Consider the following 24736-nt stretch of genomic DNA (forward strand, 5'->3'; position numbering starts at 1 on the left):
ATAATTAGCGCCAGACACTAAACTTTGCGCCCGGCCAATAATTGCGCCCCAAACGGGGCGATACCGAATTTCTCCCCCGTTCTGTTTTTCTATTCTTCCTACCAAAGTGAATAACCTCACATTTCCCTACATTATACTCCATCTGCCACCTTATTGCCTACTCACATAACCTATATCCCTTTGCAGGCTCTTTGTGTCCTCCTCACAGCTTACTTTCCCACCTAGCTTTGTATTGTCAGCAAACTTGGATACATTGCACTCAGTCCCTTCATCTAAATCATTAATAAAGATTGTAAATAGCTGAGGCCCAAGCACAAACCCCCTGCCAGGCTCAGGTCACCACATGCAGCTACCTCCTCTATAAAGTTTGCATAGTGTCATTATCTGAGCTGGTGCTTGCGGGCATCAGACACAGTGACAGTGCATCTTCAGGATCACTATGCTCCTCTTCCTCCACTGGCTGAGGGACATCGACATTCTAGGCAGCTGAACTGAAAGAAAGGGTAAGCTTGTGGTATAAGGGAGAGCGGAGAGAGAAGTGGATGTTGAAAGGATCTGCAACTTGTCATGCAGAGTATGTGGGGTGAGGGAGAAGTGAGGAGACAAAGAGGATCGGGTATAAAGAAACCCGCATGGTGTCTCCTCCAGCGTCGCCAGTGGCCACGACCTCCATCAAGCCTGCCCCACACTTATGATAGCTGGAGCATTAGAACTAGACACTTCCTATCCCACTAGGAGATCACATGGACCAAGCATAAAAACACGTCCATATGATGCAATTTCTGCCCCAGTCAGGAATCAGTCCAGCTCCCTGTTGAAGGTTTACAGAGAGTCAGCACCCACCACACCAGCCGGCAACACATTCCAGAGGCTCACTACTCTCTGGGAACAGAAGAACCGCCCAACATTCAGTCTATTCCACCTAGAGTTTAAACTCATGTCCCCTCACCCTCCCCAATCTGTTAAACTGGGATAATCTATCAATAGGGACACTATCCAGCCCTTCAATTATTTTATAAGCCTCTATCAGGTCGCCTCTAAGTCTATAGTGCTCTAAAGTAAATAGGCAAAGGTCCTTAAGCCTATCTGAATAGCTGAGGTTCTTTAAGCTAGGAATCATTCTTGCAGCTCCCCTCTGGATCTTTACCAAGGCCACTCTAATCACCCACCATGTGGGGGGACCTAAACTGGGCAAAGGACTCTAGATGCGGTCTGACCAGCGATCTATATAGGTGTGTTTGATTTCTACTGAATGGTTCTATTAATACAACCCAACACCCTGTTAGCTTTAGCTACAGTTTCTCTACATTGGTCATGAACCTTTAGTGATCTGTACACAATAACACCTAGATCTTTTTCTCTGTCAATCTCTTTCAGTTTAGTTCCCTGCTGATGATAACTGTAGTCTGTATTGGCCCTATCAACAAGCCTGACACTACAATTAGCTAAGTTAAATGCCATTTGCCAATGTGTGGTCCATTCCCTTAGCACATCTAAATAGTCTTGCATTTGATTGCATTCCTCTACTGTCTTAACCCTTGCACAGATTTTGGTGTCATCTGCAAACGTACTGACCATAGTCCCAACACCACTGTCCAGGTCATTAATAAAGACTGATCCCTGGTGAACACCACTAGTAATGTGCCTCCAGGCTGAACCATATCCATCAACTACAACACTTTAGCTGTGGGATTGGAGTCAATTCCTAATCCAGCATATCAAATTCCTACAGATACCACAAAATTCTATCTTGTGAAGTAACTTAGTGTGAAGTACTTTATCCAAGACTTTCTGAAAGTCCAGGTAGACAGTGTCTACCAGATTTCCCTCATCCGAGTGACTTCCTCAAAAAACTCTTCTCAAATATGTATGGCGCCAGAAGCCGGGTTGTTTATTTCTAATGGCCCCTTCCATTTTCCAGTGATCATAAAGGGCATCGCTTAGGATCCCTTCCAGCATCTTCCCAATAATGGATTTCAGGCTGATATGTCTGTAGTTCCCTGGCTCTGATCATTTCCCCTATTTTTGTAGGAACTACATGAGCTAGCTTCCAGTCTGTAGGAACTATCTATCGAACGACTGAAGATATGGCCAAGGGGCATACAGAGCACCAGTCCCATCTCTTTAATCACCCTTGGATGGATATTATCCAGGCCTGCAACCCTATCAATTTTGAGTTTTCTGAATCTATTATTTTAATATTGATAATGCTATTCAATACAGTAGAAGAGGATTACCAATCCCTCATAGTTGGAGGCCTGGAGTACAAAGCTGCTCTTGTTTTGAAATACTTTTGTGGATTACGGTTTAAAAAATACAATTCAATAATGGGAAGTCAGCAGTGGCTATAACTAAAAGAAAGGAAAAGGTAAACTAATCAAATTACTCTGAAAATTTTGTGAAATTCAATCACCATGTTGGGGTTTTCCCAGCTGAAAATGTATTGATAAAAACAGTATTTATAAGATAAGAAACCCATAAGCCATGAACACGTCAGCTTAAAATACTTATTCTTACACATAAGAACAGATTTTAACTCCCGGAAGGAAGCTGGAGGATGCGGACAGCAATTCCGCCCGAGAGTTTGAGTCGGAGGCGCCGCAGATTTTTTCTGCCAGGCCTTTTTTGAATGCCACGAGTGAGCTGCTCACCCAAAATTGGCAGCTGGCCAGTAGGTTGGCAATGAAGGTGCTGTCGGCAGCAAGGTAAGGGCCTTGTGGCTGGGTAGAGCAGGGGGGAGCCCGAGGCAGCAGAAGCTCAGACTTTCCGTTGCTACCTCTAGATTCAACTTTTCCAATACTCTCTTTCCCGGCCTCCCACCTTGCACCCTCAGTAAACGAGCTAATCTAAACCTCTGCTGCCCATATCCTAACCATGTCCCATTCACCCATCACCCCTGTGCTCACTGACCGACATTGGCTCCCGTTCCAGCAATACCTTGATTTTAAAATTTTCATCCTTGTTTTCAAATCCCTCCATGGCCTCACCCCTCCCTGTCTCTGTAACCTCCTCCAGCCCTACTAATTTCCAAAATCTCTGCGCTTCTCCAATTCTGGCCTCTTGCGCATCCCCAATTTTCTCTGCACCACCATTGACGCCCGTGGCTTCAGCTGTCTAGGCCCTCAGCTCTGGAATTCCATCCCTAAACCTCTCCACCTCTTTACCTCTCTCTCCTCCTTTAAGACGCTCCTTAAAACCTACCTCTTTAACCAAGGTTTCAGTCATCTCTCCTAATATCTCCTTATGAGGCTTGGTGGCAAAAATGTGTTTGATAATCGCTGCTGTGAGGTGCCTTGGGACTTTTTACAATGTTAAAGGCACTATATAAATGCATGTTGGTGCTGTGTTGCTCCGTCTACTCCTGGCTCCACTAAGCAAAGATTTTTCACTTACCTTCAGTGGCCTCACTGGCTTCCTGGCTTTACTTGGCAGAGCGGCCAAAGTAGGAGTGGGTTAAAATGCCCTGTAAAATTACATACATGGGACCCGGATTTTCATTTATTAATGAGGCTCTCGCTCGATGCTGGCTACCACTCACTTAATGTGCAGTTGTTGTGCAATCACACACAGTGAATTCTTAATGTCAATGCCCGCTATCCTGGCAGCAGCCACGAAGCCTTCATCCTGCGCCAGACTGGTGCGCCAGCGCTCTTCCAGCCATCACATCAAGCTCGAGGGCGGTTGCTCGGAGACAAGGGCTATCCGCTCTCCACCTGGCTCATGACTCCCCTCCGCAACTCCAACACTCGTGCCCAGCATCCATATAATGAGAGCCATGATGCCACCAGGAACATCACTGAGCAGACCATTGGCTTATTGAAGCAACGGTTCCACTGCCTTGACCGCTCGGGAGGAGCCCTCCAGTATGCGCCAGAGTGGGTGTCCCATTTCATGGTGGTCTGCTGCATCCTCCACAATTTGGCCATCATGAGGATGCAGCCCTTGCCACCAGGGATTGCGGGACCACCTCAGGAGCAGGACGAGGCAGAGGAGGAGGATGAGGAGGAAGAGGAGGAGGAGGAACAGGAGGGAGGGGGCAGCGAGACAATCGGCCTTCTGGACAGGCTGTCCGTGACTGGTTCATCAGACTGTGAGTCAAAAGAATGAAACCCCAGATCCCCGTAGCTCACCACATCCCCATCATACAATCCCTGTCTCACGGAATATCACAGCATCCTCCTGGGCACAAAGGTGAAATGAGAGAGACCACAAAATATTCCAAACACACTTAATAAATGTATCTATAAACATATCACACATATCACATGAATTCTAATAACTAATGACCCTTGTGCCTGCCATAGTTGAATAGCTGTCATTGTGTGCAAGGTGTGAGATGTGGGTGTGGATGTTGGTAGGTAGAGATTGTTGGTGGGTGAGTGCTGGGGTTTTGTGCTTTGGGCAGTGTGTGACGAGTGTGGTTCAGATGGTGGTATGTAGCATTTGTTGAAGCATTCAGTCACTCTGACCACCCGTGGGAGGTCGTTAAATTTCTTCCTGCACTGTGTGTGGGTCCTGGGGACCACAGTGCTGCCAGAGATGTGCTGTGCTACCTCCCTCCACATGGTGTGGAAGACTGGTGGTGAGGGCCTCCTGCCACTTGCCGAGTAGAGCACCGCCCTCCGTCTCTCCACAGCAAAAACCAATGCCTCCAATGCTTCATTGGAGAATCTGCGGGCTCTCTCCCTGGGGTGTGGACCTGCCGTGAGCACACCTGGTTCAGTCCTCTGGCTCCTTTTCCATGTTCTGATTCTGCTTGCTGAGGCAGCTGCACAGCCAGCAATGCTGAGAATGAGGTGCTGCAGCATCAATGAACCTCCCCTTTAAGTAGTGACAAAAGCCTGTGGCAATGATGAGTTGCGATTAGACTGCACCCGATATTGGACCACCTTTTAAGTCTAACACCAATGAGCTTGAGTTTTAAGACTTGATTTAGGACTCCAATCATTTTATTGAGCAGTGAGTACGAATTTTTCTTGCCATCTAAAGCATTTGCGGCTGGCACTAATTCTCCAACTTTTCTACTGACACCGCCCATTCCTTGGCTATATGAATTTCTAGCCTGGAATTGTCCACAATACTCCAGCTGAGGCCTAACCAGTGATTTATAAAGTTCTAGCATGATTTCTTTGCTTTTATATTCTATGCCTCTATTTATAAACCCAAGTAACCCATATGCTTTTCTAACCACCTTATGAACTTGTCGTGTCACCTTTAAGGATTTGTTTATTTGGACATGAAGGTCTTTCTGCTCATCTACACTTTTCAAAATCGTGCCATTTGTAGTACAGGTATACTGTCTCTCCATATTAGTCCTCCCAATCCCAAAGTGCATCAATTCACACTTCTCTGCATTGAACTCCATCTGCCATGCTTCTGCCTATTTCACTATCCTGTCTCTGTCATCCTGAAGTCAACAACTATCCTCATCACTATCTACATCTTTGCCAAGATTCGTATCATCTGCAAACTCTATAGTGCAGCTCCCTACAACCCGAGTCTGGGTCGTTTAGAAAAACTGAAAAGAGTAATGGACCTAAGACTGACTCTTGGGGAACACCACTGCAAACCACCTCCCAGTCTGAAGAACATCCATCCACCACCATCCTCTGCTTCCCATCACTGAGCCAATTCTATATCCATGCCACCACTTTCCCCTTAATTCCATGGACTTCCAACTTCGTAACAAGACTCCTGTGTGGCTCTTTGTAAAATGCCTTCCAAAAGTCCATATACACTACATCTACTGCACGACCTTGATCAACCTTCTATGTTACCTCATCAAAGAATTCAATCAAGTTAGTCAGACACGATTTTCCTTTAACAAATCCATGCTGGCTCTATTGATTAACCCATGCCTTTCCAATGAAAGTTTATTTTGTCCCTGATAATGGTTTCTAATAACTTCCCCACCACCAATGTTACGCTGACTGGCCTATAGTTTCCTGGTTTATCCCTCTCCCCTTTCTTGAATAGTGGTATAACATTAGCAATCCTCCAGTCCGCCAGTTAAGAATCTTCTGAGTGAAATGAATATTCACAGAGCAGGTTGAATGTTAAAGAGTAACATTCACTTTCTCTTTGTAAACCATTGCAGTACAGTGATGGAAATATCAAAAAGCCCCTCTGAGATACTTGTATTTTTGTATACCTTACAGAGCTCAAACCTATGTGAATTCTGAACTTTGAACTTACCTGAGGTAAATTCTAGAAATGTTTTATGATTAACAACATTGTTCGCCAGGACTTGCTGTTTGAAAGCTCCATCTCTCACCCCACTTTCCAAGTGATAGAAAACTATTGACAGAACAAATGCAGGAAACCATATTTTGCTTTGAAAGTAAAATTAAATAATACTATATTCACTGCCCACGATGCGGTCTCCTTTGTATTGCAGAGATCAAATGCAGACTGGGGATGATCACTTTGCGGAACACCTCCATTCAGTCCGTAAGTGTGAACCTGAACTTCCGGTCGCCTGCCATTTTAATTCTGCGCCCCACTCCCACTCTGACCTCTCTGACCTCGGCATCCTACACAGTTCCAATGAAGCTCAACGTAAGCTCGAGGAACAGCACCTCATCTTTCGATTAGGCACTTGACAGCCTTCTAAACTCAACACTGAATTCAGCAATTTCAGATTATAACCACAGCTCCCATTTTTGGGGAGAGCAGTAACTGGTAATGATTTTGCTGTTTCCATTTAAAGCTCCTCTCAGCCCATCTTTTGTTTCTATACTTGTTCCATTACCATTCCCTTTTGCCTTGGTTATCATCCCTTTTGTCATTTCACTTTCTCCCGCCTTCCACCCTATCACAGACCCTCCCTTTAGTTCTTTCTTCCTCTCCCCCCTTTTCCTGCCTCTGTACTTGCTTAAAACCTGTTACATCTGTAACATTTTCCAGTTCTGATGAAAGGTCACAGCCCTGAAACCATGCTGCCTGACCTGCTGAGTATTTCCAGCATTTTCTGTTTATATTTCAGATTTCCAGCATCCGCAGTATTTTGCTTTTTGCAAAATTAAATTGATTTCCTTTACATGAAAAATGAAAGTAGAGCAAAGCATGAACTGTTGAACTTGTGAGATAATACACATAACTGGAGATTGTTTATTTATGCAATTTGTGTTTATTGAAGCAGTTGTGTGCTTATTACTATTCCTCTCCCCACCCCCACTCCCCGGCAATCTCGTCAAGGTAAAATATGAACTCTTCAATGTTTACTAATTTTTCTGATAAAATAGTTAGTCTATTCAAGGGTTGTTAGAATGATATCAAATTTAGAGGTTCATTCTTTATATTTGATTATAGCACCTGGCTTTTTTTACTTATACTGAAAATTTAGCAACAACAGTTCATATGAACAGATTTGTTTATCAAGGCCGATTTTCTTCGATGACCACAACTCCCCAGAAAAAAAGATCAGGGTTAAACATGAATTAAATTCTTCAGGCTTTTCCACAAAAGCATTCTTTTTAATCCCCCCAATTTTCTCTCTTAATGACATTGACATCTTCTTGGAGTATGGTTCTGTGTGCGCCCTTTGAACTGTAGTGTCTTGCCCAATTGTTCATGTGTTGGTAGACTATTCAACTACGGAGGACATCACAGCTGAACCTGATGCTCTCTGCAACCAACATTGACCCATGCGCACTTCCAACAGCGGCTGCTAAATAGTGATCAGGAGTGTGAACCTGGGTGATTTCTCTCTAACCCATGGCTGTTGTGACCAATTTCAGTGCCCTCACACCCTTGGCTGAGTCCCGCTACCTCAACACAGCTCAGACCAGAGATTGAATCCTAAGCCACAAGGGGAGCTCGCAAAACCTTTCAACTGGATCCTGGACTTCCTGACGGGCAGACCCCAGGTGGTGAAAATAGGCAGTAACACCTCCTCAACACTGATCCTGAACACGGGAGCTCCCCAGGGTTGTGTGCTCAGCCCCCTTCTGTACTCCCTGTTTACTCACTGTAGTGTCCGCGTATCAATAACACACGGACTGCAGGAGAACGGTAATAACAGGCGTTTACTGAACAGAGGGTATGCTGGAACTGGAAGTACAGAAGCCTGCTACGGCTTTATATACAGGTGTGGTCACTGCCGGTACTACAGTATAAAAGCAGTTCTCTCTTAAAGGTACAGACACAACAATTCCTCCCCTTTTAGATAAACAGTACATAACATTCATTTAACAATTAAGTAATAACTAATTACAATTACAATTTTCTTGGTACTATATACATCAGCTGAAAGTAATAATTTATAAATTCAGTCTTTGAGGAGGCTTCCTGATCCTGTCTGGATAGCGCCTTTCTCGAGTATCCTGTTCTTGCGGCGTAGTCGATTCTGGCTCATTATCATTGGTTGGTTTGTCAGCTTCCAATACTACTGATTCTGAGGTAGACGCAATCTGTACTTCGGGTTCATCACCAGGTGCGCATGCTCGTGGTATGGGTTTGAATTGTTCCTGTGACTCTAGAATCTGGTCAGCATGGCATCTCACGATGCTCTCTCCAACGTCCACTGTGTACATTAGTGGTCCCTGCCGTGTGCATATCGTTCCTGGCTGCCATTTTTCTGTTCGGTAGTCGCGGGCCAAGACTGGTTGCCCTATCTTGAAGCTCCTGGTTGGCTTTTCATTGATGTGCTGGAATTGCTTATTCTCAACATCTCGTCTTATGTTTGGTTTGAGCAAATCCAGGCGACATCTTAACCTTCGGTTAAAGAACATCATGGCTGGAGCTTGGTTGGCGACTGCATGTGTCGCATTCCGGTAAGCAAACAAGAAATTATCCACCTTGTGCTGCAGTGGTATGTTGTCGTTATACGTCACCTTTATTGCTTTTTTAAAGGTTTGAACAAACCTCTCAGCCAATCCATTTGTGGCTGGATGATATGGGGCGGATGTGTAATGCTTTACCCCATTATTCCTCAAAAACCTCCGGAAATCCTCGGACACAAACTGTGGTCCATTGTCGGAGCAAATCTGTTCTGGCAAGCCATTCCTGGTGAAGATGGTCCATAGGACTGCAATAGTTTTCTCCGTGGTGGTGGAGGATATTTTGATGACCTCTGGCCATTTCGAATGTGCATCCACGGCGATTAAAAACATTGAGTCCATAAATGGACCAGCAAAATCAATGTGTACCCATTGTCATGGAGATGAGGGCCACTCCCATGGGTGTAGCGGGGCCTGTGGTGGAGCATTTTGGACTTTCTGGCATCCTGTGCATCTCTTGGTCATTTCCTTGATTTCTTTATCGATTCCCGGCCACCACACAAACGCCCTGGCTAGGCTCTTCATTTTTACCCCTCCCAGATGACCTTCATGAAGCTCATTGAGCACTCTTTCTCTCAACTTGGGTGGAATTACCACTCGGGATCCACACATCAAGGTCCTCCGGCACACTGACAGCTGTTCTCTCCTTGGCGAGAATGCTGGCAACAGTGAATCGCCATGTGCTGGCCATCCCTTCACCGTCAAATCATAGACTCGAGAGAGTGTCGGGTCATTTCGGGTTTCCTTCTCTATACTTGAGTTTGTAACAGGTAGACATTCGACTATGGTCGAATGGAATATCTCAACAGGGTCCACTGCAGGTGCTTCCTCCACCGTAGGCAGTGGCAGGCGTGACAGCCCATCAGAGTTTCCATGCTGTTTCGTGCCCTTATACTCTATGTCGTATTGATGTGCCCCTGGAAAAAGGGACCATCTTTGCAGCCGTTGCGCCGTCATCACCGGAACGCCCTTCTTTGGGTTAAAAATGGAGACAAGAGGCTGGTGATCAGTCAGTAGGGTGAATTTCTGCCCGTGCAGATAGTGATTGAACTTCTTCACCCCCCACACCAGGCTGAGGGCCTCCCTGTCAATCTGGGCATAGTTACGCTCGGCTGAGGTTAACGAGCATGACGCAAAGGCTATTGGCCTCTCTGAACCGTCAAGGAATTTGTGCGACAGCACCGCTCCAATGCCGTAGGGAAACGCATCACATGCCAACCGAATCGGTAGTGTTGGATTGTAGTGGGCCAATACTTCTTTTGAAGCGATTAGGCATTTACATTTCTGAAAGGCATGCTTACACTCATCACTCCATTTCCATGCTACTCCAGTTTGCAGCCGGGCATTCAGTGGGTGCAGAATTGTAGACAAATTTGGCAAGAACTTATGGTAGTAGTTCACCAACCCGAGGAACGACCTCAGTTGCAACACATTTTCCGGAGCTGGAGCCTTGACTACTGCCTCAATCTTGTCTGGGGACTTATGTAACCCCTCTTCGTCAATCACATGGCCACAATACGAGATTTGTTTCCTGAAAAACTCGCATTTGGGGCGGTTGGCTCGTAGCCCATATTCTTGTAATCTAGTGAGCACCTGCTCCAGGTTGGCAAGGTGTTCACTGTCATTTCCGCCCGTAACCAGGATGTCGTCCAAATAACACTGGGTCCCCGGGATCCCTTGCAGGGCTTGTTCCATCACCCTCTGCCAAATAGCCGGAGCTGATGCTACCCCGAATACCAGTCAGTTGTACTGGTAAAGACCTTTGTGAGTGTTTATCATGAGGTATTTTCTATATGCTTCTTCTACCTCCATTTGTAGATACGCTTGGGCCAGATCAATCTTCGTAAAGCGTTTCCCTCCAGATAGTGAGGCGAAAATATCTTCTATCCGTGTAAGTGGATATTGTACTATGTGAAGGACTGGGTTCACAGTTACCTTAAAGTCCCCACAGATGCGAACCTTCTTCGGTTCCCCAGGCGTGCTGCTCAATGATTTCTTCATTACAGGAACGATGGGTGTGGCCCACTCACTCCAGTCTACCTTGGACAGCACACCCGAACGCTCCAGACTCTCCAGCTCTGCTTCGACGGCTGGGCGGATCGCATACGGTACCGGTCTGGCCTTAAAAAATTTTGGGTTTGCGTTATCTTCAATTTTTATCGTTGCCGTTACTCCTTTTAGAGTCCCAAGTCCTTGCTGGAACACCTCTTTCTTGTCAGTTAGAATTTTTGACAGTCGTCCAGGTGTGACGTCGTCATCCTTTTTGTCAGCCACAGTTGGCGCCTGAATGGAATGCCAATCCAATTGTATTTTTCGGATCCATTCACGTCCCAATAATGGCGGTCCTCCATCTTGTAGTATATATAGATACAGTTCCTGTGTTTCCTTGCCATTGTATTTAACGGGCACCCTTATTTTTCCTCTGGGGTAGACTTTTTGCCCCGTATATGTCTTCAAGACAATGGACGTGTCCTTCAAGGGTATGTGTGAGAATAGCCGCTCATAGTCTCGTCGATTCATGACTGTTAGGGCTGATCCTGTGTCCAATTCCATCTTTACTTGGGACCCTGCTATCATGAGGGTGACCCAAATGGTTCAGTGATCCTCCTTTGCGATCACGTTGTGTAACTTTAGACAACTTAGTCTCCTGCTCCCGGAGTCATTATCACTCTTCTGATCTTCTGAACTACTGTCCATCATCTTTTGTACTTTCTTGTACTTTTCCTTAGTAGTTCTTTTAGTGTTGGTTTTCTTTCCCGACCTGCAGACTCGTGCCATGTGTCCCACTTTTCCACATTGCCTGCATACTTTGTCCTTAACCCAGCAATCCTTCAGGTCATGGGTTGTTCTGCCGCAGCGATAGCACTTTTCTGCTCCATATGCCATTTCATTGGTGCTATATTTTTGCTGTTTCTGTTGTATTTCCACAGCTCCCCGTGCTGCTGCTTCGTAGGGTACTGCAACGCTGAAAGCCTTTTCTCGCGTAAGGTCCTTTTCCGAAAGTAGTCGTTTCTGGTTTCCTTCACTCTGGAGCCCGCAGATAAACTTATCCCTTAAGGTATCTGCCAGTCCTGATCTGAACTGGCAGTGTTTCGATAACTTGCGTAGTTCCGTAAGATAGTCAGCATTACTCTCGTCTTTGTGCTGGTTTCTTTTATGGAACTTGAATCTTTCTGCTATCAGCAGTGGTGTAGGGTTTAGATGTTCCTGTAAGATATTGACAATCTCTTCAAAGCTTTTCTCCATTGGTTTAGCTGGGGTAATTAAATTCCGCAATAGGCCGTACGTTCTCGCGCCCATCAAATTCAATAATACCGACGCCTTCTTTTCATCGGCCACCTCATTTGCCTTGCAGTGCACTTCAATTCTTTCCACATACGTGGTCCAGTCTTCTATTTCGTTATCGAAAGCAGTGATGCTGCCACTCTTCGGCATCTTGGGTGGTTTAAAATGGCGCCTCCCGCACTTTTCCTTCTTCCCCAATGGATTAAAATGGCGCCTCCCGCGCTTTTCCTTCTTCCACCTGCTGCCAATGCTGCTCCTAGCGTTCTAACTAGTAATGGCAGCGCCCCGCGGCTTTCTGCGCGTCTCTCTTTTGTTAATTAATTTTCTTCATTTTATTCTTCTTCGACGCTGTCCACTGTGCGTCTCTTTTCCTTCCCCTTTTTTTTTCTTTAACGCTGCCTGCCTGTGCGCTCCACCCTCTCTCTCTCTTTTTCTTCCCGACGACGCTGCTCGGCCCCCTTGCAGAGCCACTCGATCGAGCTCTAGCCGCAGTCCGGGAAGGGTCAGCGCACTACCTGCTACCAGCCCGATTTGCTGGGACACCATGACTGGAGAGCCAAGCCCAGCTCTCCACAGCTTCCCCTGCGATTCTCTGAACTCCGATGGATCACTGGGCGGTTGCCCACGGTCGACGCCCGTTGCTCTGGCTTCGACCTCCAAGAAGCTTCTTTTCAGGGATGGATCCCCGTGAGGTGATGCAGTACTGCAGGTGAGTTTGAACCTGCTCGTCGCCACTGTAGTGTCCGCGTATCAATAACACACGGACTGCAGGAGAACGGTAATAACAGGTGTTTACTGAACAGAGGGTATGCTGGAACTGAAAGTACAGAAGCCTGCTGCGGCTTTATATACAGGTGTGGTCACTGCCAGTACTACAGTATAAAAGCAGTTCTCTCTTAAAGGTACATACACAACACTCACAATTGCGTGGCCACGCACAACTCCAACTCCATCATCAAGTTTGCTGATGACACTACCGTTGTAGGCCTGATCACAGATGGCAACGAGACAGGCTACAGGGAGGAGGTAAGAGCTCTAGCAGAATGGTGCAAGTACAACAACCTCTCCCTCAACATCAGCAAAACAAAGGAGATGATCGTGGACTACAGGAAGCGGCAGGGGAGGGACACACCCCAATCTACATCGAAGGGGCTGAGGTGGAGAGGGTCAGCAGCTTCAAATTCCTGGGTGTATTCATTACGGAGGACTTAACATGGTCACATCACATCGACGTCGTAACGAAGAAGGCATGCCAATGCCTGTTCTTCCTCAGAAGACTGAAGAAATTTGGAGTGGCCCCCCAGATTCTCACCAACTTCTACCGGTGCACCATCGAGAGTATCCTATCCGGCTGCATCACTACCTGGTATGGCAACTGCACCGCCACAGACCGCAAGGCTCTACAGATGGTGGTGAAAGCTGCACAACATACTATAGGAATTAAACTACCTGCTGTCCAGGATATCTACCCCGAGAGGTGCCGGGGGAAGGCCCTGAGAATCATTAAAGACGCAAGCCACCCCAGCCACAACCTCTTCGCCCTGCTCCCGTCCGGTAAGAGATACCGAAGCATACGGTCTCATACCAGCAGGTTTCGAAACAGCTTCTACCCCCAGGCCATAAGACTCATGAACGTATAATTTATTATTATTTATTACAGTTGTTTTATTTATTATTACTGTATTTCTATTAGTATTTTTATCATTGTTATGCCATATTTATTCCAATGTTGGGAGAACTCGTAAAAATCAACATTTCATTGTGCAGTACACACGTCTGCTGCATAAATGACAAATAAAAAAATTGAATTGAAAAAAAATTGAATTGAATAATAGTATTGAATTGAATTCTTATTTGTATGTTGGACTGAAACGCCTCTGGTTGCTTGAGATGTTGAGTGATGGTTGCCAGTTTTAAGCAGGTGAAATGCTTTCACTGCACAATTTGAGAGGAAAACTGGCAATTTCACCACACCACTGAAGTCTCACCCTGGCCTTGGAATATAGGATACGTGTTTGACTCGTTCTTTTAAATGTGGTTTTAATTATCACAATTAAAAATGACATTTTTGTCATACTGTTTCAATTGAGTTTTAAGTACAGTATTTAAGGCATTCAAAATCAGTTTTACACTATGTCAAACATAATCACACTCATTATCTCGAAACAGATGTCATTACCATTTAGGGAAGCAGAAAGGAAAACAAAATGGAACATTGACTATCGCATGTGCTGTATGGAGAATTAAGCTCAGCACTAAATCTCCTTGGCAACTTTCAAAACTTCAATGTTACATCTGCCTAAATAGGTTTTTGAACCCTGAATTACATAAACAGCAACATGTAGAGGGGTTTTCCTTTAATTTTTTCCGTGTTTTTAGAACTACAACAAACACACTTTTGTTTTTAGCACGGAAAGAATTTAGAATTAGTGAACAGATCTCAATATTGTATTAATTCAATTTGACACAATTATTTTTGTCGCTAAAAGCTAATACTTGTGTGCTAAATGTGACTAAATTATTTTTAAAGCAATATCAGAGGACAGACAAGGGTTTGGTTCTCAATGCCGGCAGGATTCAATTCATCATTCTAAACAGAGTGATCTGATAACCAGCTGTGCCCTAAGGGCTTGGTAGCATAAAATACCAGCAAACCAGACCACAAACATATACTCACACAGGCAGGAAGTAAGAAGTCGTTCTTGTTGTCATCTAGCTCTTTAATTATGTTTTTCAAACCCTCTGGTAAAATACTACTGATTAAAACCCATTTTTTTGAACATAAATGAGTGACAGCATGGCCACATCATGGCTTTAATATAATAGACAGGAATTGGAGTATCCACAGTGAACACTGAGAAATTAAGGATGACAGAACCATCACAGGAAAAAGGCTCTGGAAGATCAAAGCTTTCCACATGAATTCTGCATCTCACTAGACATAACATCCTGTAATAAGTAATAGGGAACTGGTTTAATTGGAGTTGAAATAGGTCACAAGTTACAGTAAGGAGGCCTAGGCAGCTTTAAGGATGATAGATGAACATTTCCTAATCAAAGTCTTCCTTTAAATTTCCATGAAAAAGCAACTATGATCGAACCAAGTAGAAAAGTAAGAGGCAAATGTATGTAGAAATATAGGGTACTTTCGTGTCACCATCCCAGTTTACTTTAATCAGGACATTTAGAAAGACCGCATGAAGGCTTTTAAAAGGGTAAAGGAACAACAGCCTAGGGAGAAATTTTCTGTGCGTGCTATGTGTAGCAAAATTGTAAAAACATTTATAAGGAACATGCTGCCAATTCCGCTACATGTAGCACTCAGAGGAAATTTTCCCCTTAATTTAAGGTGCAAGGTTAGGTTTTCATACCTCCAGGGCTGGATAATCTTGAGGAATCTTGAGAGCTACTGGATTTGTTTCGGTTTTGGTTTTTCCGTTTACTATTGGCAGCCCTCACAGAACGTAGCAGCACTTCACTGGCTTTGAAAAAGGCCACCATAAATGGCTGCTTTGATTGTGGTCCGTGTCTTCCTATTAGGCCAGCTGATCTAATATTAATGGTGCGACCTAAAATAAATTCAAAGTTAATATTTGAATATTGACAAATCTACACATAAACTTTACTACAATCATTTCTACAGGGTCTTTTCGACATGGAATTTGGTAAATAAGACCATGCACTCCAAATAGATTCTTCAGATTCAAAAGAATAAAACCCACAGCTCTATTTTTCCACTTACCCTGTCATTATACTGCCATTTTCACATTAATGTAAAACAGGTTTGGATGTGTGCGGGTGCAAAAGCAGTAGCATAACATAAGAGTCAGCGATCTGACTCCCAACCACATTAAAGGAAAGAGGTGCGAGACCACCTCCAGGAAGTATTCTCACACTGGCTTGGGCATCTCACCAGATGCGGTCGTTACAGTCCAGTGTTAAAAGCAAGTTTAAAAACTTCTTGATGTTGGATGTTTTTGATGTTAGCAGAGAGCTATCATCCAAGTCGCTTTCTCCTAATCAAATCTCAGCAGCCAACAAGCTAAGCTCTGTATTAACAACAGAAAATGCTGGAAAAACTCAGCAGGCCAGGCAACATCCGTGGAGAGAGAAATAGATTCAAAGTTTCAGGTCGAAATCTTTCGTCAAGACAGTCTTGACGAAGGATTTCAACCTGAAATGTTGACTCTATTTCTCTCCCCACGGATGTTGCCTGGCCTGCTGAGTTTTTCCACCATTTTCTGTTGTTATTTCGGATTTCCAGCATCCGCAGTATTTTGCTATCAAACTAAGCTCTGTGTTCCCAGGTTTCCATCCCATGCACAGAGCACCGTTGTCTGTGAGCAGAGTACAACCTGCTCCTGGTGTCTGGCAGCTGCACATGACACTTTGCAGATACAGGTCTCCGAGCGCTGCCACTAGTCAGGTACAAATCACCCAGCACACAGAATGCAAATACAACCAGTTGGAATACGCTGAAGATGAAACTGCTAAAAGATATATAAAATTTACCCCGAGGTTCACTGGTTTGGATTTCTTCACCATTAAGTTTGCCGTAGCAACTAGGGGACTGCAAATTTGCCCATTTTAGTTTTTCTCCGGGTAGCTGTGATTCACTAATATTATTTTACTGACAAGTGTACCAATTCTATCTATAGATATTTATTTTGGCAAAGTAAACAGTTTATTTTGTAAAATGCAAGGCGCTCTCAGTGAAAAATGAGGACCTGTCATATGAAGCTGTACAGCTGCTCAGACCAACTGCTTTTCAAGCTAGAATCAGAGCGCTGTATCTTTGAACTTGCGGCTATTGAAATAAGCTTCCGAACTTTCCCCACCCTTTTTTTTCGTCTTTTTTCTTGTTGGCATTGCATGATCAAACAGTTTACTTTATGACACAAACAATTTCCTGCAACGCAATTTGCCCAAACAGTTTTGCAATATGGAACGTTTCTAAACAAGGGGTAGTAAAAGCAGCTGTCTCCCAAATGTGCAATCAGATTAATTTTTTTTTCTGACTAATGAAAGAACTTGGATCTATTCATGTGAGTAAACCTTAAACAAATAATCTGTTAAGGTACTTTTAAAGGGAAAGCCTAAGGTGGCGGAGAGCCAAAGTCTGTATTTTGCAAGAAAACGTTCTGTCCTGGCACATATGAATGGAGCAGTTTGATTTGTGGTTTCAGCCGTTTCCATTCTATTTCCACTGTAACAAACGTATTAATTCAGATCTAACTTCCTCCCTCTGGCAGCCTGTTTGCTGTAAAAGAGAAATGACAAACTCCAGCCAAATACCATACCTTGAAATGGCCCACTTCAATACATAAACACTGCTACAACATGTTTATTCAGGTGTTCTACTTTAAATTAGTTTAAGATGCTTCCAATGAAAAGAAGCACAGCCCAGGCAGAAAGAACTGAACACTTTAATGAATATATGCAGCTGTATCATTCTAGTCCACACCAAACTACTGTGAAAAAAAACTTTCAGATTACATAACAAAATGTCTTTGCAAGTTACAGTAGACACTTTGTAATTAGATGTTTTAGCCAGTTTGAAGTATGGACTATAGAAAAACTAAATTAGATTACTTTCATTTAATTCTACTTGATCCAATATCAACAGATGACCGAATACACAGTTAAAAGAAAAATTAAAGACATGTTTTTTTGTCTGTTAAAAAAGGTCTTTTTGTTGGGCTCAGTCACAGTTTAATCTTTCGTGGAACATGAATCCATAACCATTCATGAAAATGGTTTAATATTGCTGGCGTTTTAGATCTTGGCTCACAGGAACAATTCCAAAAAATACCTAATTTTTTTTTTAAGGTTTTTTTTTCTTGCCTATTTTCTCCCCTCCCCTCCTTAGAGCATCCTTGTTGGGGAACAGTTGCATGGACACTGACCACCCTTCTGCTTCTTGTCCTAGCCGCCATCACTATGACTCTTAACAGTGAGCGTTGACAGGTAATTTGAACCGCAGGGTACCACCAACTGACCACAATCATGACTTCGACCGACGTCTGCACATCTTCTATGCAAGGAATCGTTGGATAGCAATCAAGAGAAAGAGCTCAGGCTGGTTTTATATTGCCCAATCCAGGAGGACTACAGCCAGCAATAGTGCCGCTACCTCTGCCCTGGCTGAGACTAGGTGATCAAACTCCAGCGAGGGGGTGTATCTGAAATCTTCCTGGTCTGTTACTGATCTGACACGGATGCTGTTACTGGCACAAGGTGGTTAGATTGGGATCAGGAGGCAGCTGTCAGTTTTCTCTCTCCCAGGGTGAGTTGTTCCATCCACCAAGCAGTGTTGGCAACCTCACAGTGGAGCTGTGGTTATTGAGGTCAAGGGTCAACCTCTGCTGTGATTTGAACCCTGGACTAAAGGTTAAAAGGTCAACCTGCCACATGCTTTGGGTCTGTGTTGCCAATCTTTAAATATTTAATTTTTGTAATGATGAAGTGACACATTCAGCTCAAAGTCAATAGTATAAAATCCAACTTTTAAAAATTACTTGAAGCGCTCTGGGACTCTGCCATTTTTTTTTAACCTTGATGCTTCAATCATTAAAGTAGCCTTACAGCCAAAGATTAAAAACAGCAATTTATATTTCAAAATATTACCAAGAATATCTACATTCATTTTCATAGCCAATTTGTAGCCTTTTTAAAATGTCTATATATTGACAGAAATATTTCCGTTGTTCCCTATTTGTAGTAGAATTGTGGGAGATTGTGTACGACTGGGGGGAGTTTTAACCCCCAAAAGCGGGTGGGTTTGGGTTGGGTGGGACGTTAAAAGGTAAAAAATCTCAAACCCGAACCCAACCCGCCTTGAACCCGTCCACTTCCAATTTTAAGGGAGGCAGGGCGGGGGCGGCGGCGGGCGACCAATTCGCTTGTAGGAGGCGGGCCCCTCATTTAAATATTTTAATGAGGCTGCGTTCCTCACATTTTAGACAGAATTTTAACCCAAAAAATAGGTAGGTTGGGGTCGGGTGGGAGATTAAAGAGTTAAAAATCTGAATCCCGACCCCAACCTGCCTCGAACCCACCCACTTCCGGTTTTAACGGGAGCGGGCAGCCAACCCGCTCGCAGGAGGCGGGTTGGCACTTTAAATATTATAATGAGGCTGCGTGCCTCATGGTGATCCACCATTTTAAATTTAACTGTGGGCGGCCGGGCTTCCCAGGCCTCAGGAAACCCAGCAGCTAAAGGGAGGCGAGGACTGCTGCATGGAAGAGGTAAGTGCCTTTCCAGCAGCACTTGTGGGTCAGGAAGAGCAGGAGTGCTTCCCCACGGCCCACCAAGGTAACATGCTTCCTCCCACGCGATCGGCCTCTCCCCCCAACCCCAACCCGCGATCAGAACGCCCCCACGATCGGACACCTCGAGATCCGGTCTCCGGCCCCCCACCACCCCCCGTCCCCCCGAGCCACGATGACCTCCTGACCTGGCCATTCCGATCGCACCGTCCTCCCCCGGTCTTTCCGATCACTCCCTTCTCTCCGCTCCCCTGCTGAAGCCTCCGATCTCTCCCTGACCTTTCCAATGTCTGCCCCCTGCCTGCAATATCACCCCCCAGCCCTTCTGAACTCACCCCCTGAGCACCAGGCTCTGATCTCCCCGGCCCCACCCCACCATGGCCTCCGCGCTCTCCTGTAACACCGGCCTCTGATCACCTCCCCCCCCACCCATGGCCTCCGCGCTCTCCTGTAACACCGGCCTCTGATCACCCCCCTCCGAAACTGGCCTCCGCTCTCTCCTGTAACACCGGCCTCTGATCTCCCCCCTCTGACACTGGCCTCCGCACTCTGCTGTAACACCGGCCTCTGATCTCCCCCCTCACCCCCGACATGGCCTCCGCTCTCTCCTGTAACACCAGCCCCTGATCTACCCCCCCTCACACCCGACATGGCCTCCGCTCTCTCCTGTAACACCGGCCTCTGATCTCCCCCCACTGACACTGGCCTCCGCACTCTGCTGTAACACCGGCCTCTGATCTCCCCTCCCCAACCCCCCCCCACCCCCGACACTGGCCTCCGCTCTCTCCTGTAACACCGGTCTCTGATCTCCCCTCTCTGACACTGGCCTCCGCTCTCTCCTGTAACACCGGTCTCTGATCTCCCCGCTACCCCCCCATGGCCTCCGCTCTCTCCTGTAACACTGGTCTCTGACCTCTCCCCCGCCCCCCGAACATGGCCTCCACTCTCTCCTGTAACACCGGCCTCTGATCTCCCCCCACCGCCACATGTCCTCCGCTCTCTCCTGTAACACCGGCCTCTGATCTCCCCCCTCCGACACTGGCCTCCGCTCTCTCCTGTAACACTGACCTCTGATCTCCCCCCTCCGACACTGGCCTCCGCTCTCTCCTGTAACACCGGCCTCTGATCTCCTCGCTCCCCCCCGCCCCTCCCCATGGCCTCTGCTCTCTCCTGTAACACCGGCCTCTGATCTCCTCGCTCCCCCCCCGCCCCTCCCCATGGCCTCCGCTCTCTCCTGTAACACCGGCCTCTGATCTCTCCCCTCCGACACTGGCCTCCGCTCTCTCCTGTAACACTGACCTCTGATCTCCCCCCTCCAACATGGCCTCCGCACTCTCCTGTAACAGTGGCCTCTGATCTCCCCCCTCCGACATGGTCTCCGCTCTCTCCTGTAACACCGGCCTCTGATCTCCCCCCTCCCTCCCCATGGCCTCCGCTCTCTCCTGTAACACTGGTCTCTGATCTCTCCCCCGCCCCCCCAACATGGCCTCCACTCTCTCCTGTAACACTGGCCTCTGATCTACCCCCACCGCCATATGTCCTCCGCTCTCTCCTGTAACACTGACCTCTGATCTCCCCCCTCCAACATGGCCTCCGCACTCTCCTGTAGCAGTGGCCTCTGATCTCCCCCCTCCGACACTGGCCTCCGCTCTCTCCTGTAACACCGGCCTCTGATCTCTCCCCTCCGACACTGGCCTCCGCTCTCTCCTGTAACACCGGCCTCTGATCTCCTCGCTCCCCCCCGCCCCTCCCCATGGCCTCCGCTCTCTCCTGTAACACCGGCCTCTGATCTCTCCCCCGCCCCCCCAACATGGCCTCCACTCTCTCCTGTAACACCGGCCTCTGATCTACCCCCACCGCCATATGTCCTCCGCTCTCTCCTGTAACACCGGCCTCTGATCTCTCCCCTCCGACACTGGCCTCCGCTCTCTCCTGTAACACCGGCCTCTGATCTCCCCCCTCCAACATGGCCTCCGCTCTCTCCTGTAACACCGGCCTCTGATCTGCTCGCTCCCCCCCGCCCCTCCCCATGGTCTCCGCTCTCTCCTGTAACACCGGCCTCTGATCTCCTCGCTCCCCCCCGCCCCTCCCCATGGCCTCTGCTCTCTCCTGTAACACCGGCCTCTGATCTCCCCACTCCGATCTCTCCCGACACTGGCCTCCTATCTACACCCGCTACAGCCTCTGATCTCCACCCCACCCCCGGGCCTTTACAATCCCTTCCTCCTCTCCGCTCCCCAGGTGCAGCCTGGCGCCGAAGGCCTACCCGCCCGACAGCCAGCCAGCCGGGAAACAGAGACAAACAGTGCTAATCAGGTCCTGCCGTTAAATTCGACAGGGCCTGAACATAAAACTGCTTTCCCCACTCCCTCCCCGCCTCCCCATTACTGTTTCTGTGCTTTTTCTTAACAAAACTGTAAGCTGTCTCTGTATAGTTACATTCAAAATTTCACTACATCAGCAAACAGAGGAAGTCTTCCCGAATGTATTTACAATTTTACTACAAATAGTGAACAGAGGTAACTTTTCCTCTATCTTCTTTTCATGTATTTAATGCATACAGACCTCACTACATGGGTCTGCTGCAAATTAGTCCTTGGCTTAGTGAGGTATCCCCTTTGAGGCCCAGTCAGAGTTGGAACTGCTTGTCTCAAGTGGATGTAAACAGTAAACAAATTAAAATGAAAAGTAAAGGTCGCAATGTTGCTTCTGTTAATGGTCACGGTAATATTACAGTAGCACACACAAATAACACCAAACTATACTTTCTGGGGAATTCAGTTTGTAAAGAGCTGCATGTTTATTTTTGAAAATATAAATAAAAGGTATCTTCACGAATGAGAGTACAGTTTGATACTGAAAAAATACGCTAAATTAGGGAATCAGTTTCTTAAACCATTTGGTTTCCACCTCCCTCTGACTGGAGTCTAGTTCAGTTAAATCAGCAGCCAGAATGCTCAACATACTGGAGCCAATGTTGGACTCAGCCCAGCACTCCAGTGATGTTTCCATGTGCGTGACATGACCTGTCCTGCACTGGCCTGTATTTATGGGTCCAGCACATTGGCAAAGAATGGCCGAGCACCAGGTGTGGTTACTGTGGTTGCTACCCTGGTAGAAGGCAGAAAAAACTGAAAGGTCCGCAGCAGCTTACAGACACAATGGGGGGCGTTTTAAACCTCCCAGGACGAGCAGGAGAGGGGCAGAGGAGGGTTAAATTCTACAAAATGGGAAACCCAACCCCAACCTGCCACGAACACACCTACCTCCAGTTTAATCAGGGCGAGTGAGTAACCTGATCTCAAGAGGCGGCTCAGGAATTATAATATGTTAATGAGGCTGCATGTCACAGATTTTAGCAGATATTTGGATTTAATGGCTGCGGGCGGAGTTTTCCAGGGCTCGGGAAATCCGGTTATTAAAGGGAGGCGAGAACTGCCAGATCCAGCAGCTAAGTGGCTTTCCAGCAATACTTATGGGCCAGGAGGAGCAGGAGTGTGTGTTCCGCCCCCCACCCCCACCGGCCCCCAAACTAACCTGCGATCTGCTTCTCTCCCCGCGATCAGCCGAACCCTGTCCTCGCCACCCATGTCGTCGCCCCCATGATCTCTTAACCCGCACGATCTCTTCCTCTGTAATCTCTTCCCCCCGCGATCTACTCCCCTGCGATCTCTTCCCCGCGATCTCTTCGCCATCGCGATCTCTTCCCCCTGCGATCTCTTCCCCTGCGATCTCTTCACCATCGCGATCTCTTCCCCCCCGCGATCTATTCCCACACGATCTCTTCCACCCGCGATCTCTTCCCCTGCAATCTATTCCCCTACGATCTCTTCCCCCGCGATCTCTTGCTCTGCGATCTTTTCCCCCGCAATCTCTTCCCCGCGATTTCTTCCCCTGCGATCTCTTCCCCCATGATCTCTTCCCCATCACGATCTCTTCTTCGCGATCTCTTCCCCATCGCGATCTTTCCCTCGTGATCTTTTCCCCCGCGATCTCTTTCCCAGCGATCTCTTCCCCCGTGATCCCTTCCCCCGCAATCTCTTCCCCCGCGATCTCTTCCCCATCGCGATCTCTTCCCACACGATCTCTTCCCCATCGTGATCTCTTCCCCCGCGATCTCGTCCCCCGCGATCTCTTCCCCCACGATCTTTTCCCCCCCACGATCTCGTCCCCTGCGATCTCTTCCCCCGCGATCTCTTCCCCATCACGATCTCTTCCCCCGCGACCTTGTCCCCCACGATCTCTTCCCCCACGATCTTTTCCCCCCCACGATCTCGTCCCCTGCGATCTCTTCCCCCGCGATCTCTTCCCCATCACGATCTCTTCCCCCGCGATCTTGTCCCCCGCGATCTCTTCCCCCACGATCTTTTCCCCCCCACGATCTCTTCCCCCCGCGATCTCTTCCCCGCGATCTCTTCCCCCCGATCTATTCCCCGCGATTTCTTCCCTGTGATCTCTTCCCCATGCGATCTCTTCCCCTGCGATTTGTTCCCCCCGCGATCTCTTCTCCTGCAATCTCTTCTCTTGTAATCTCTTCCCCCATCTCTTCACCCGCTATCTCTTCCCCGCGATCTCTTCCCCCCGATCTCTTCCCCCATCTCTTCCCCCCGCGATCTCTTCCCCCGCGATCCCTTCACCCGCGATCTCTTCCCCCCGTGATCTCTTCCCCCCGTGATCCCTTCCCCTGTGATCTCTTCCCTTCCGATCTCTTCCCCCCAATCTCTTCCCCCCGATCTCTTCCCCCGTGATCCCTTCCCCTGCGGTCTCTTCTCCTGCGATCTCTTCCCTTGTAATCTCTTCCCCCCATCTCTTCCCCCGCGATCTCTTCCCCCTGCGATCCCTTCCCCTGTGATCTCTTCCCCCGATCTCTTCCCCGATCTCTTCCCCCCGTGATCTCGTCCCCCGCAATCTCTTCCCCGCGATCTCTTCCCCCCGCGATCCCTGCCCCTGTGATCTCTTCCCCTGTGATCTCTTCCCCACCGATCTCTTCCCCCCAATCTCTTCCCCCGCGATCCCTTCCCCCGCGATCCCTTCCCCTGTGATCTCTTCCCCCCGATCTCTTCCCCCCGTGATCTCTTCCCCCCGCGATATCTTCCCCCGCGATCTGTTCCCCCCACGATCTCTTCCCCGGCGATCTCTTCCCCCACGATCTCTTCCCCCGCGATCTCTTCCCCCCACGATCTCTTCCCCCGTGATTGCTTCCCCCTGCGATCTCTTCTGCGATCTCTTCCCCCATGATCTCTTCCCCTGTGATCTTTTCCCCCCACGATGTCTTCCCCCTGTAATCTCTTCCCCCGCGATCTCTACCCCCTGTAATCTCTTCCCCCGTGATCTCTTCCCCCTGTAATCTTTTCCCCCACAATCTCTTCCCCATGATCTCTTCCCCTGTGATCTCTTCCCCA

At 47.4% G+C, this 24736-nt stretch overlaps 1 protein-coding gene across 1 annotated transcript in view; it reads right to left on the minus strand.

Annotated features, from left to right (window-relative positions):
- The window catches only part of bmp5 (bone morphogenetic protein 5), a 275887-nt gene that overhangs the window by 14450 nt on the left and 236701 nt on the right, over window positions 1–24736 (minus strand). Inside the window, exon 4 of the mRNA XM_085996518.1 lies at window positions 15437–15634. Within this exon, the coding sequence (XP_085852644.1) occupies window positions 15437–15634 (198 nt within the window). The remainder of the gene's footprint in view (window positions 1–15436; window positions 15635–24736) is intronic.

Source organism: Somniosus microcephalus, chromosome 9 (genome assembly GCF_052327205.1).
Source record: "Somniosus microcephalus isolate GS21.2 chromosome 9, FLI_Smic_1.0, whole genome shotgun sequence".
NCBI lineage: Eukaryota > Metazoa > Chordata > Chondrichthyes > Squaliformes > Somniosidae > Somniosus > Somniosus microcephalus.